The sequence below is a fragment of the Pongo abelii genome, chromosome 4 (genome assembly GCF_028885655.2).
Source record: "Pongo abelii isolate AG06213 chromosome 4, NHGRI_mPonAbe1-v2.0_pri, whole genome shotgun sequence".
In the NCBI taxonomy this organism is placed as follows: domain Eukaryota; kingdom Metazoa; phylum Chordata; class Mammalia; order Primates; family Hominidae; genus Pongo; species Pongo abelii.
The window spans coordinates 104,815,155-104,830,468 of NC_071989.2; the positions used below are offsets into that span (position 1 = coordinate 104,815,155).

Here is a 15,314-nt window from a genome sequence, read left to right on the forward strand (position 1 = left end):
GGGATTACAGGCATGAGACACTGTGCCTGGCTGTAATTGTCCTATTTTTTTTCTGATTGTCCTAATTATTATGAAGCCCTTATAATCTATTTTGTCTCTCTAGACCAGGGTATTTAAATTACTTCAAAACCAAATTCAACAACAAACTTGGACTGATGAGGGCACTCCATCTATGCGAGAGCTTCGGTCAGCCTTGCTAGAGTTTGCTTGCATCCACAACCTGGGGAACTGCTCTACTACTGCCATGAAACTGTTTGATGACTGGATGGCATCCAATGGAACTCAAAGGTGAAGTATACCTCTACTCAGATGAATTATCTTCTTTTTCTTTATCTCACATCATATACAGAATCCAAGGTATTCTCATCCTGGATCATAAATGTTATAAAACTGAGTGTCAGTGTAGGTGAACTCTATGTATCTGCATTCTCAAACAAGACTTTAAAAAATTGTGGTAAAATACACATAACATAAAATTTACTGTCTTAACCATTTTTTACTGTACAGTTCAGTAGTGTTAAGTATATTCTTGTGTACTTATTTTCAGAACTTTTACATCTTGCAAAACTGAAACTCTGTACCCATTGAATAATTCCTCACTCCCTCTCCCTACCAGCCCCTGGTAACCACTATTCTACTTCCTGTTTTTGTGAGTTTGACTACACTGTATATCTCATATAAGTAAAGTCATATAGAATTTGCTTTTTTGTGACTGGCTCATTTCATTTACCATAATGTCTTCAAGGTTCTTCCATGTTATAGCATGCATTAAAATTTCTTTCTTTCTTTCTTTTCTTTTTTTTTGGAGATGGAGTCTTGCTCTGTCACCCAGGCTGGAGTGCAGTGGCGTGATCTCAGCTCATTGCAACCTCCACCTCTCGGGTTCCAGGGATTCTCCTGCCCCAGTCTCCGGAGTAGCTGGGATTACAGGCATCTGCCACCACACCTGGCTAATTTTTGTATATTTAGTAGAGACGGGGTTTCACCATGTTAGCCAGGCTGGTCTTGAACTCCTGACCTCAGAAAATCTGCCCGCCTAGGACTCCCAAAGTGCTGGGATTACAGGCGTGAGCCACCACACCTGGCTAAAATTTCTTTCTTTTTAAAGGCTGAATAATTTTCCATTGTATGTATATACCACATTTTGTTTATCCATTCATTCATGGATAGACCTTTGTGCTGCTTGTACCTTTTAGCTATTGTGAATAATAATGCCATGAACACTGGTGTGCAAATATCTCCTAGAGACCCTGCTTTCAATTCTTTTGGAAATACACCCAGAAGTAGTATTGCTGGATCATATGGTAATTCTAATTTTCATTTTTTGAGGAACTACCATATTGTTTTCTACAGCAGCTGCACCATTTTATATTCCCAACAACAGTGCACAATCATTCCAATTTCTCTACATCCTTGCCAACACTTGCCATTTTCTGGGTTTTTGATAGCAGCCATCCTAATGGGTGTGAGGTGATAAACAAGTCTCTTAATTTAGAAATAAAACATAGCAGGTAGAGTTAGCAGTTAACAGAAAAGCTTTTGGGGGTAATTAGTTCTCTCCAGCTCCTTACTGTGCTTTATGGAGAAGAAGATTCAAGCATCAGATGAAGAGTTGGGGTGGAGGATTTGGATAACGTTTTGAGGTCTTTCCCAGCTCTGAGATCTTAATAAAGGCAGTAGACTGTGTTTTTCTCCCTGCACCCCATTTACTGCTATATTTCTACCATGAAACTTATCACACTGAATTGTAATGCATATATTTATTGCTCTATACTTCGTAGTAGCCTGTGAGCTCTCAGAGGACAGAGGCTCTCATTCCTTTTCTGCTCCCTAGTGTCCAGCCAGTCGCCTGCCTGGTTCTTTGTGAGTACTCTGTGAATATTAAATTGAACTGATGTATCCATAGTCGCACTACTAGGAAGATAGCAGTCACTGAATTAAACTTTTTCTCAACCCTAAATTGTGTACTCAAACTTGTTATTATTACCAACCCTCACACCAGAAACTCCACCACAGCCAACTCTTCACCTTTGTATTCAGAATATTTTCTTGTTATTCTCATGTTTGACCACCTCTCTTACAGCCTGCCTACTGATGTCATGACAACTGTGTTCAAAGTTGGAGCAAAAACTGACAAAGGCTGGTCATTCCTTTTGGGCAAATACATTTCTATAGGCTCTGAAGCAGAGAAGAACAAAATACTAGAAGCACTTGCCAGCTCAGAGGATGTGCGAAAGCTTTACTGGTATGAAACCACCGAGGAATATGATATACAGAAACCAAAAGAATACAAACACCGTGCTCTTGGGCAGGAGCTCATTTTTGAGGGGATCTCTTTTCCTCCCTTCTGTTACAGGCCAGGCTTAAGTTGGAAAGTGTGGTGAGGAGACTACAGGTGCTGGGCTTTATCTTTATGGACAAGCAGAAAATCCTTTGCCCAAAAGGGATTACAAGATGTCAGGAGTCACAGCCCCCTCCTACTCCTTGCTCAAAAAGTCTTCTCCCCTTGGAATGTTGTCTTATACACCACAATTGGTAGTCCATATTTTGAGACCAAGGCATTGCTTTGTGCAAGCTGTCATTTTAAAAATGTAGACATTTCAGAAAAAAAAAATCACATATTAAACCTTCTTGGTTCTACGTTCAAATGAATTTATTTGTCAGACTTTTCCTTTTTAATATGTAGTGATGAAGGCCCAGAAGTAGGAGTGTCATGTGGATGAAGGTAGGGCAGTAAGTAGGGCCTCCTGACAGGAAGAACAGGCAGTGGTGGGGTAGAGGAGCTCTACATAGCCAAGAGGAATATGGAGGTATCTGATGTAGAGAGCACAGATGTTAGAAGTCGCACTGAGGATAGAAGGAGGCTTCTGTGTCTCATTACTTCTGTTGTATGATTTTGCTCAGATAAATCTTAATAGTGTCCCTGAGATGTCCTCAGTACCTGTCCAGACCCACTTACCAAAAGATACACTATAAATAGTCATTTTCTTTAAAGTATTAGCCAGCCTCTGACTTAAGCAAATAGAGAAAAATCATTGTTTATAAACTATGCTAGTAATACACTAAGAATGCCCATGATAAAGTATTCAAACAGTACCTAAGAATATAGAGTAAAATATGAAAGCATTTCTCATGATCCTTCACTTCCATTCTCGTTTTCTCTGTTAACAACAGTGTCAGTCCTGGTCTTTGTATTCATCTGTGGGAATGGATATTTGTACATATGTATGTACATACATACATACATACCTACATATTTAACTGCATTTTAAAAACCATATTAGGTTTATACCATACTCAGTGTTTTGTGACAATCTTTTTAGTGAATGATCAGTCTATGAGATTTTCCATGTCACTTCATGAAGCCTGCTTTATATAAAAAAAAACTAAAGTGTTTTTATGGGTTCATAATATTCTGTAGTATGGCTCTATCATAATTTATTTAACCCATCACGTTTTGTTGGGCTTTTGGTTTTTTCCCTCCTAAAAATACTGCCACAGTCTTGGAGTGGGAGGTGGTTTCTCACTATAAACAGATAGTATAGCATAGTAGATGAGAACTGCTTTTATTCAGATGTCAGGCTTTGGTATTTATTACTGTGTGACTGTAGGTCAATTAGATAACCTCAGTTTCTTCAACTATAAAATTGAGTTAGGTGGTATTAATAAATACCTACTTTATAGCATTGTTGTGTCAAGGACTTAGAACATTATTTAGTACATAGTGTCAGTAAATGTTTGCTACATTAATAACAGTATATTCTGAAATGTATCCTAATTTTCAAATAATTCAAATGGCCTAGTTTTTTTTTTAAGAATAGTAATATAATTAACCTGCCCATTCAAATCAAATAAGGTTTTTACCAGAAAAAAATACCCACCTCCCGAATTGTAATAAATTCTACCAGAACTTATTTCCTAAATGTGTTTACTATTTAAAAACTATTTATTGTCATGTGACAATATAGGTAAATGCCTATTTCATTGGTGAATTCTTTCTTCATTAAAAAAAATGACATTTTCAATCTATAGATCAACCGTAGACTAACGCAACAGTTATTTCTCGTTTTGCTACACGGCTTTAATTAGGAAACCATACTAATTTTAATTTAAGTTCAGTCATCACTTCTTCATGAATAATAATTTTGGAGGCTAAATCTGCTTTGCTCTTCAGGTTAATGAAAAGTAGCCTGAATGGAGATAACTTCCGAACACAGAAGCTGTCTTTTATCATTAGAACAGTGAGTCGACATTTTCCGGGACACTTACTGGCATGGGATTTTGTCAAAGAGAACTGGAATAAGCTTGTACAGAAGTAAGTTTCTCAGAGAATTATTAACTTTTAGTATTCTCAAGTTGTGCATTTGAAAAAAGCTCCCAGTGTTTTGGCTCACAGAAGTTAGGATTTGCTGTGAGAGGAAAAATACTTCCGTGACAGTTTAACTGAAACATCCGGAAATTTTCACATTTGTTAACGTAATTCCATAGCATGAATCATTTAATAGTAGCATTCCATCTAAGTTCTAATTAAGCCTAGCCTTGCTTGGCACAAGGTTACTTAGCTCAGCGTGGCTACGGACTATTTCATAGCAACCATTTAGCTATGCATATTGAAAAATACCTCTGCATGGCCGGGCACGATGGCTCACGCCTGTAATCCCAGCACTTTGGGAGGCCGAGATGGGCAGATCACGAGGTCAGGAGATCGAGACCATCCTGGCTAACACAGTGAAACCCCATTTCCACTAAAAATACAAAGAATTAGATGGGTGTGGTGGCGGGTGCCTGTAGTCCCAGCTACTTGGGAGGCTGAGGCAAGAGAATGGTGTGAATCCGGGAGGCAGAGCTTGCAGTGAACGGAGATTGTGCCACTGCACTCCAGCCTAGGCAACAGGGTGAGACTCTGTCTCAAAAAAAAAAAAAAAAAAAAAATACCTCTGCATTGCCAAGGCATCAGTTAAGAACTCACATTCAGCTAGATGCAGATGTAGGTTTTTTGCTTCTTTCTCTCTTTTAAATCAATAACGGCATTTCTGGGTGTACAGTGTGATCTTTGACAATATTAAGTGGATTAATTGTCTGCATGTTCTGAACTCTTCCCTTTTTCTGCCCACCTTTCCTTCCCACCAGCAATAAGTATGCATAGGGCTACCCCGGTTTCCTCAGTTGCGGTTCCGGGAGGAGGATTCCACTCTGCCTTTGGCATTAAAGACTTTTCCTTGCACTCAGGAACAACGCTTTACCAGCAGCTGCCTAATTTTTTTGCTCTTGTTTTTGTGTTTCTTCAGGTTCCATCTGGGGTCCTATACCATACAAAATATTGTTGCTGGATCAACTTACCTGTTTTCAACAAAGACACATTTATCTGAGGTTGGTTTTATAAAATGCTAATACAGAGACTGGGCAACTCTCCACACACCCCGACCAGGCTGCTCAGTTTTAGTGAGATGGTGGATTTTCATGCTAATTTCTTCTCTTGTCTCTGTCTTCCTTAATCAGTACTAATGATTCTGCATTGTGATTACTTCTAGAGGGTGGCATATATGATAATGAGGAAAAATTCTGATTCCATTCTCTTCCCTTGTCTCCCTAATACAGATAATTTAAGTGGTCATAAAATTGTTTGGAAGAATTGCATTCTTGGGGTGAATTCATAGCACCAAGCCTTTGGACTCTACTTTATTTATTGTTACTTAAACATCTCCTTGGTTCCATTTTAATTTAGAAAAATGTATCTGTGTGGGAGTAAAAAGATTTCCTTTTTAAAATCGTTTCAGATATCACCATACTTGATTGGGAACTCCATGTAGATACCTTGAATATTAAAGTACTTCTTTCTACTGCTTTCAAGATAGCAGCACAGCCATCACTAAGTTAAAGCTTATTTTAAAAGCTGGAGTTACCTGAGGTTTATTGTCCTTTTCTTCTTTTGAAATTCTTCTGTGTGAAACTTACAGGTTCAGGCATTCTTTGAAAATCAGTCAGAGGCAACCTTCCGGCTTCGTTGTGTCCAGGAGGCTTTGGAAGTCATTCAGTTGAATATCCAGTGGATGGAGAAGAACCTCAGAAGTCTCACATGGTGGCTGTAGCATGCACAACCGCACCTCATTTTGTTGCCCATTCAGAGAGCTTGTAAGCTTGGGCTCTGCTGCTTTTGCAAAAGCCAAGGTAAAGCCAGGATCGCTGCCGAGTTGTTTGCACTCTTTGGAGTTCTAGTTAGCTCAGGGCCTGACTGTATTTTTCATCCATCTTTTCTGAAGTGTCTTTGGGCAGTATGTAGTTATTTATTACAAAATTATATTCACCTAAATGCCAACCATCTACAAAAACAATTAGTAATTTTTCTACTTTGAAGATACACAGATAGGGAAAAAAACCCTGTTTTGGAATTCTGTTCTATTCCTCAGTATCTAGAAAGTTACTGACACAGTAAAACAAGGAAAGCTCTACCCTAAGAGCCGCCATCACTGCAGGCCGCTGGTTTGTCAGTCGTCTGTTGCTTCTTATTGATAGATGGTATTGGAATGTGGTACAAAGTTAGCTCTGAAGAATATGGTAACGAAGACAATAAAGCATGCACTGTAAGAACTGACCTCAGGTGTGCAGATCTACTTTGATTTGGGGTTTTGATTAATTCTTTAGTTTTCTGAAAAAAAGTTTAAATAATGTCTGTAACTATTGTGTTTTTTTCCTGCAGAATAGCCAGGTGCTACAGATTTTTAAAATTTTTGTTGTATTGAAAAGCTAAACAAGGCCAAAAGGTTAAATTTTTTGAATATTTAAGACTCTTTTTCATCTTTTATAGCATTACCATAGGAAACTGTTCCAAACTGAGTTAGCTTTAATTATAATTATTTTATTCATAAATGGTGATAGTCCCCAAATCTGTACACCTTTATCACTCCCTGCCGTAGATATACTTTAGGTTAGTATTTCTACATTCGTGGCAAGCATTTTGGTAACACCAGTGGTTTTCATTGTGACTTTTATCACTGTTACTAAGAATGCAATTTAAGTTGCCTTTTGGCATCATAGATCATAGAAACTTTCTCTCTGAATCATACCCATGTGTGAATTTTCATTTTATATGATAGTGTAGCATATTAGAAGCATATTTTAAAACAGAGCCTTTGAGAAATTGAAAAAAAAATATTTGAAGTTCACCATAGTACCTTAAAGGAACAAAGAGAATGTGGGATAGGAGTAACTTGAATTCGTGTTTAGTATGGTGGGCTTTGAATTTTTTTCACTATCAAAAATAGTGCTTCTGTTTAGTTAAAAATTGTAGTTTTTCTTTTTTTGTGTGTCCAAACTAACATAAAAGGAGTGGTCAAAGAAGGAAAGAAAGAAAAATGAGGGAGGATGTCCGAAACTGTATGGCATTTTACTCCTTCTGAAAGAGAAATACTGTACTTAAATTTTTGAGCTATGCAGACTTATACCTAGATTGTTGTGTTTCTTTGATTCTTAGGAGAAAAGCTTTCTTCCTAATAATTCTTGAGAACTTTATATTTTGTTTGAAAACAGTTTCTATGTACATAAAAAGAGTAGTTACTCATTTGTGAGCACTTAAAACACTCCACAGAGTCAGACAGTGGGAAAGGTCACCCTTTTTTTATTCAGCAGGTATAAAGTTAGAATGTATGGAATTGTGAATAAAATTATATTTTATTTTATGAAAATATTTTTATATAATAAAATTTAAAAGGCTGGTGGGCTAAAAAAATAGTTGTCTTTAATCCTAGTGTGTTTTCCCCAATTTAGTCTTTTCTAAAATTTATCTGTTTTAGAGTAGAAAATATTATATCCTGAGAATCACAGAATCATCTAAGTATGTCTTATTCAACTGAGGTGATTGTAAGTCTTTATTCTTGTGCTTTGGTTAAATGAATAATAATTTAGTTGATAGTGAAAGTTAATGTGTTTTTATATTTTTAGAGTGAGGGAAAAATACTAAACTTTTGAGAGTTTTGTTGTCGTTGCTGGTTTTTTACCATGTACTAAATTCCATTTTGATACAAAATTTAAATTTTGTAACTTCTCAAAATCAGTTAAGATTCTTCAGTTTTACCTGTGCTTCTTGACATCGCTCCTATAATATATGTTAGTTAACTCTGCATATGGCAAATCTTGTCTTGAATTATATCATTTCTCTCACTTTCTCTCTCTCTCTGTGTGTGTGTGTGTGTGTGTGTGTGTGTGTGTGTGTGTGTGTGTGTGTGTGTGTGTAGTGTGGGGGGGTATTGTTATGAGTAAAACTTTATCAAAACTTGGCCTGAAAAAGAGATAACTCATGATCCATTGCTATCTTTATTACTCAAAGGCTGTTCATTCCCATAATACCAGATCCATAATAGTTGTAGTTTTTTTGTTGTTGTTGCCCTTACCTTAATTATTTGTAGTTTTAGTAGGCCTTGCCTCAGTTTTTCCCACAGAATTCCATAATTTTAATGTTGAACTAACCCATCTATATAGGACTTCTAAAAACTACGTCAGGAATGTAAGGTTAAATGAGAGGTAGAACTTGTAGTGTAATAGGTATAATGGTAGCTTTCAAAGTTTTATCTTCTCAAAACATTGTCTTAGCCAGTGCATTTCTGAAAACTCAGACTGAAGCACAGAAGTCACAGTATGCTTCTTTTATTTAAGCACACAGATTCATGACACAAGTACTTGTTGAACAAGTGTTCTCATTGCAGAGAGATCTACTTGAATATAAAAGGGTCATCATACTAGATTATTAAAAAAGAATTGGAAATCTTGAGTTGTGGAAGAAATGTTTATGCTTTGGAGATCTAAAAAAAGTTATGAATGTAGGAATTAGATGAGTCCAGTTTGTTCTGTTAATATAAAACGGTTAGATATATTAAACTGCAAGTAGTATCAGCTTCACCATAAGCTTGGGCCTTCCTCCATCTTGTTTTATTTAAGTCTCTTTAAATGAAATTTTGTTGTCATTGTTTCAGCGTTCATGAACTTTCTTACTATCACAGGTTCTACTTTAATTTTCCTTGCCATATGTGTTTCCATTTTATGGGACATTAGCCACCATAAGAACACAAGAGTTGTCGTCAGAAGACTCCTGGGTATAGAGAGCAAATCAAGCTGCATCAGTATTATAGGGTACCAAACAGAATCCTTTCTAGTAGGAAATAAGAAATCAGTTAAGTGTTGGCTGGGCACGGTGGCTTATGCCTGTAATCCCAGCATTTTGGAATGCCAGGGTGGGCAGACCATTTGAGGCCAGGAATTCTAAACCAGCTTGGCCAACATGGCAAAACCCCATCTCTACTAAAAATATAAAAATTAGCTGGGCATGGTGGTGCAAACCTGTAATCCCAGCTACTTGGGAGGCACGAGAATCACTTGAACCCAGGAGGTGGAGGTTGCAGTCAGCCAAGGTTGTGCCACTGCACTCCAGCCTGGGTGACAAAGCGAGACCGTCTCAAAAAACAACAACAAAAAAGAGTTAAGTGTTGATTTTGTTGGATTACTGACAGTTTGTTGAGGTGGATTTTAAGAAGAGTCTATTCAAACCAAAGTACCTGAAACCATAATCTGCCATCAGATTGCTAAACATTCACATAATCCCCATGTTTCATGGGGCTTCAGGGAAGGCAAATACATCTGAGATGAGCCACCTCCAAGGACAGCACTTCCTGGGCTGCAAAACTAGATCTGGATTTTGTTACTTAGGCCTCTCTAAAAACTGAGGCCATGGATATGACATAGCTTTTCTTCTCACCTTTGCCATTGTTACTTTTGTATTTATTGGAATTAAATCTCTTTTTAAAGAGCTTCCTTCCCCCTTCACCCCATTTGTATTTTTAAAAACTAAGTTATATATATATTTGCTTGTTTTTGCATTCTTTTATTTTGTGCTCCATTCCCTGCTTTGCCAATTAAGTACCACATGAAAAGTAGAGGTCCAAAAGTATGGTAAATCTCCTCCCTTAACCTTATTGCCTGCGTGGGTGACAGCTAATAGAAAAGTTGATCGATTTTTTTTCAGTGGTTTTTTTGGGAGTATATACTTTAAAAATGTACATACATGTTTTTGATAGTTTTTATATTATTTCATTTTGTATATTTTTTTCCTGATGAAGAGTGATATATCATCCTATGAAAATTTCATCTACCCTTCCCATTTTACCTGTATGGGCAGTAGCTACAGACTAGTTACTTGGTTTCCTTCTTTGGAAGAAGGTGGTGATGTTGAGAGGAGAGCAAGGTATGTTCTTTTAAAAGTGTGTACAGATGTTTTTGCTATTTTGTGTTATTTCATTTTGTATTTCATTCATCCATTTTGTGGACGTGTAGATAAAACATGGTGGTCCAAAAGCATGACAGATGTCCCCTTTGCGTTTCTCCTTATTGTTCACATAGACGATAACTGACAGAGTAGTCCTAGTTGCTGTTGTTTTGATCTAGTCTTGAGGGCTGGGGTTGTATATTATTCTTTCAAGTGTGTATAAATATTGTGCCACCTTTTTATACTTCATTTTATACTTGTTTCCTTGTATGGATGCATATATACTTAATGAAAATTGAGGTTCAGAGTATGACAAATCTCCTCTTTTCCCTTTTCCTTACTGCCTATTTAGGCAATAGCTAATAGAGTAGTTTGTTTTGTTTTGGGGTGTGGGAGAGAGTGGAGTATGTACTTAATGTATATAAATAAACTTGCTACTACATTGTATTACTAATTTAGTTCACACTGTGTCCTTCTCATGGATGTGAAAGTACCAATGAAATGTGAAGATCTCGATGTATAACAGTCTCCCATTCTCCTCATCCCTTATTGACTGCTGGGCAGTAGCTAACAGAGTAGTTGTCAAGTGGAGTATTCGAGGTGATGGGGAGGGACGGGGAAGGTAGGAAAATGCACTTAATGTATATATATGTTTTTACTACTACATTGTATTAATTCATCGGGTGCCCAGACTGAAAGGTACCTAATGAACCATGGAGTTCCGGATGTATAACAGTCTCCTCTTTTCCCTTTCCCTTATTGCACATGTGGGCAATACTTAAGGGTAGTTTGGGTTTATTGAAGATTTTTTGCTAGGAGAGAGAAAATGGTTTCAGGGTAAGAGTATATACTTTAAACATGTATATAAATGTTTTTGCTACTTTTCTGTCACTACCTTTCTTACCTTGTCCTTTACATGGATATATGAAGAAAATTGAGTTTCAGCCTGTAGCAACTCTCCTCTTCTCCCCTTCCCTTATTGTCTGTGTGGGCAGGTGTCTAAGAGAGTAGTTGATTAGCTTCAGGGATTCTTCTGTGGGTATTGGGGTATATACTTTTGTATATGTATGTACATATTTTTACTTCTTTATTATAGTGTTTCATTGGGTACCCGGTCCTTCACTTGGATGTGTAGGTTCCTAATGAGCCATGGAGTTATGGATGTATAACAATCTCTTCTCCCTTTACCCTTTTCTTGTATATGGGCAATGATTTTAAAGTAGCTTGGATTTTTTGAAGTTTTGAGGGGTGGGAGGGGTCTAAGGCAGAATATGTACTTTTTAAAAATGTATATATACTTTTCATTACTATATTGTATTATTTCATGCTGTACCCAGTCCATTGCTTGGACTTACGGGTACCTAATGAAACGTGGAGGTCCGGATGTATGAAAATCTCCTCTTTTCCCCTTTCCTTATTGCCTCTGTAGGCAATAATTATAGAGTAGTATAGATGGTTTTTCTTTTTTACTCCATCTGCCTATCTCCAGGAGGATGGGGTGTGCACTTTTAGAAATGTATATAAATGTTCTTGCTCGTTTTTCCTGTTACTTCATTGTGTGCCAAGGCCTTTCCATGGATACTTAGGTACGTAATGAAAATTGAGGTTCATTCTATGAAAAAATCTCCCCTTCTCCCCTTCCCTTATTGCCTGTCTCGGCAATGGCCAGTAGAGTAGTTGTTTAAGGGATTTTTTTTTTTTTTTTTTTTGGTAGGGGAGGTGGGGAATTTCTGGGTTTGTCTTTTTTTTAATGTATATAAAAGTTTGCTAGTTATTGTTCTTTCACTCTCAACACAGTTTTTTGTTTGGAGTTGTAGGAATCAAATGTAATGAGGGACCCAGACCCGAGAGTGTGGTAAATATTCTTTCCCTTCCTCAGAGCCTGTGTACACAAGCAAGTAGTATGTGAGCACTACAGGGCTTGGGTTTTGGTTTTTTGCTTTTGAGGGTTTTAATGAGGAGTGGGATTGTTGAGAGGAAAAGGCAAGATATATAATTTTTTTAATGTATATAAATGTTTTGCTCCTTTTTGGTGTTAATTTCATTTTGAATCTGGTCCTTTGTATGACCACTTAGGTACTTAATAGTAATAAAGTTGAGATTGACTCTATGAAAAATATCCCATACTCCCCATCCCTCATTGCCTAGGGGGCAATGGTAGAATAGGTGTTTGGTTTCTTTTGGGGGTGTCTGGGTGTGTAAGTGTGTGTATACACACACAAGAACACACATATTTCTATACTATACACACACATTTTAATGTATATAAATATTTGCTACATTCTGTGTGTTATATAATGTGGTACCCAGTCCTCTTCTGGGACATGGATGTACATAATGAAACATGGAGGTCCAGACGTATGATAACTCTCCTCTGTTTCCCTTCCCTCATTGCCTGCAGGGGCAATAGTTTCATATCTTCGGTTTTTTATGGTTTGATTTTTTTTTTTTTACGGGGAGGGGTTCTTTGGGTGGGTAATAGTCAGGGGGAAAGGACAGTGCCTATACTTTTTAAAGATGTATATAAATGTTTCATGTTATTGGTTTTGTACCTAGTCCTTGGCGTGGATATATAGGTACCTAATGAAAATCGAGGATCAGTGTATGACAAATCTCCCATCCTCCCCTTTCCTTATTGCCTGTGTCGGCAATAGCAAGTAGAATAGTTGTGTGTTGTTTACTTACTTGTCTGTTTTGGAGAGATTTCTATTTTTGGTAGGGGAATATTCTTAATATGTTTTCATATCTTTATTTCATTTTGTAGTCTTTTGCATGGCTATGTAGGGACCTAATGAAAGTTGAGTTTCATAATATGACAGCTCACTTCTTCTTTTCCTACATATTTCCTCACTTAGCAGTAGCTAGTATAGTTATTTTGTGGTTATTTTATTTCATTCTCTAGGATCTATTCCATTAAGGATGCAAGTATATAGATGCACATATATCATTTGCTTCTTTTTTCCGCCATTATTTTCCTTTAACACTTAGTCCCTTGCAAGGGGTCTGACTGTACCTAACAAAAATAAAGACCTACTAAATCCCTGCCATCTGGCTGGAAGGTGTAGCAGTGTAGTAATGTAACTAATGGCAACAGGTGTGCAGCAGATAAGACAGGAGAAGACACTCGGCTATGGTTGAGTTGTGAAAGCGAATTAGATCCAGCATTTCTTATGTTGATTCAAATTGAATGAGGTAGTGAAAAGGGACCTGTGCTTTTGTAAATTCTAGAAAGGCAAGAGGACAGTATTGAATAAAGGTGTGTTTAAACTTCATTGCTCATATATCTTTTAGTAACTGGTAAACCGGCGAAGCTGATAAGCCAATAAGAGTGCTGTCTAGAACGCATTTCCAAACCCTTAAGAGTAGCTTCTTTTTGAGGCCTGGACTTCTGGTTCATTTATAGAAGTCTATTACGATTCCATCAATTGCATAGCTTGTGTACCTGGTAGAAATTGTGTCTTGGAATGACCCTTTCAAGTTATTGACATGGCTCTGATGAATAGAACATGAGTCCCAAAACTAAATCCAAAAGGAATTTTCTACCTTTCATCCCCAACATGTGGCAAGACAAGTTGGCCCTTTCCTACCCAGAGGTCTTTTGTGTGACTGCATTTTTCTCCTCCGTTCTCCATTGTGTGCTTTCCATTTTGTCTTTAGTGCCTATACTGTTAGGTGTTTTCTTCACTGGCATTCACAAATTTAAGGCATTGCTGCCTCATTAGCCTTGTATTTTGTGTGCATATCATGTATCCAGACCTGTATGTTCACTTTAAGCATTCTTATATCACACTGTCTCCTCATCTACCATATGGTAAATGTTAAAACTCCACATTTGTCTGCATCAGAGAAAATGCATGGGCACACATAGTCCCTCCCTCCCTCTCTGCTCTCCTCCCTTCCTTCAGGCCTCTTAGCATTGTTTGTTTTCCCATTTCTGATACTACTACTCCATGCTGAAGATTTGCCATATTACTATTTTGGAAACATTGAGTGATAGAACTCCTAGAAAATTTGCAAAGAAATGTTATATACTGTATATCAAACTCTCAGGTTCTAGTGTTGAAAAAGTAGCCTATACTTTGCTATTACTTATACCTGCTGCCATAGAAAAAAATAAGTTTATTCATGACACATTTACATTTGATCATAAATAAAAGAAAAAAAGGACACCTTTTCGGAGTTAGTCATGGTAGTCATTAGTGATATTTCTGAACAGTTCTTAATTTAAAATACTTCAAAGGAAGTAAAGGTCATGGCTTAGCTGAAGGAAATGCTCCAGAAATTGGACTGTGTAAACCATCAGTACAATAATACACTGTGTATGTATGTGTATATAAAATGAGAATTACGGCATAATTGGAGCATTTGCATTAATCAACAAACTCACATTGAGACAAAACTTAGTTTTACAGCTGTCTTGATTAAAGCCAAGTGTTCCATGTTGCTGTGAAGAATAGCCTCTTTCAAATACTTTGGAAAGTAGTTACTTGGAAACTTGTAAAGGTATTACATTTTTATATTTAAACACCTATAGAGATCTTCAATTCCTTGAGTCTGAGCTTGTGGGTGGAATTCTAAATTTGTATCATAATCTGTCTTTCATGAAAGATTTTGAAAGTATGTATATATAATATTGTATATGCAAATTGTGCTGTTTCACTTGTAAAGGGAAAAGGCTTATTTTTCTTTATATTTCTGATAACTTGTTTTGCATATGACCAGCACTGACTGAAAGGCATGTGTAACTGCAAACACTGTTGCTTTTTTTGTGAAATGAAAATAAAAGTATTTAAATACAAATATTGTGTGGACTCTTTGGATTAATGTATATATAAAGTGGTATCTCTTCTTAGGTTATGACCTCTACCAGGGCAGCTCCTGTACTCATTGTCTTCTGTGGTTGGTTTTTTATTTCACCAGTATCCAGTATCTTTATTGCATATACCTCAGTTGACATTTGACATTCGTAGGTGGCTAATTCTTTGTTGTGGAGGCTGTTCTGTGTATCATAGGACATTTAGCAGCATCCCTCCCATGCCAATTGCAACTAGTTGCCAATAGC

The 15,314-nt window shown here is 37.0% G+C and overlaps 1 protein-coding gene across 3 annotated transcripts in view; it reads left to right on the plus strand.

Moving 5' to 3' along the window:
- Nucleotides 1-15,052, plus strand: part of LNPEP (leucyl and cystinyl aminopeptidase) — a 109,375-nt gene extending 94,323 nt beyond the window's left edge. For all 3 annotated transcript variants that reach the window (XM_024246950.3, XM_063724469.1, XM_054556478.2), the window contains 5 exons: nucleotides 104-288; nucleotides 2,084-2,245; nucleotides 4,175-4,315; nucleotides 5,289-5,370; nucleotides 5,958-15,052. In XM_024246950.3, the coding sequence (XP_024102718.2) occupies nucleotides 104-288; nucleotides 2,084-2,245; nucleotides 4,175-4,315; nucleotides 5,289-5,370; nucleotides 5,958-6,089 (702 nt within the window). In that variant the 3' untranslated portion in view covers nucleotides 6,090-15,052. The remainder of the gene's footprint in view (nucleotides 1-103; nucleotides 289-2,083; nucleotides 2,246-4,174; nucleotides 4,316-5,288; nucleotides 5,371-5,957) is intronic.
- The last annotated feature ends 262 nt before the right edge of the window (nucleotides 15,053-15,314 follow it).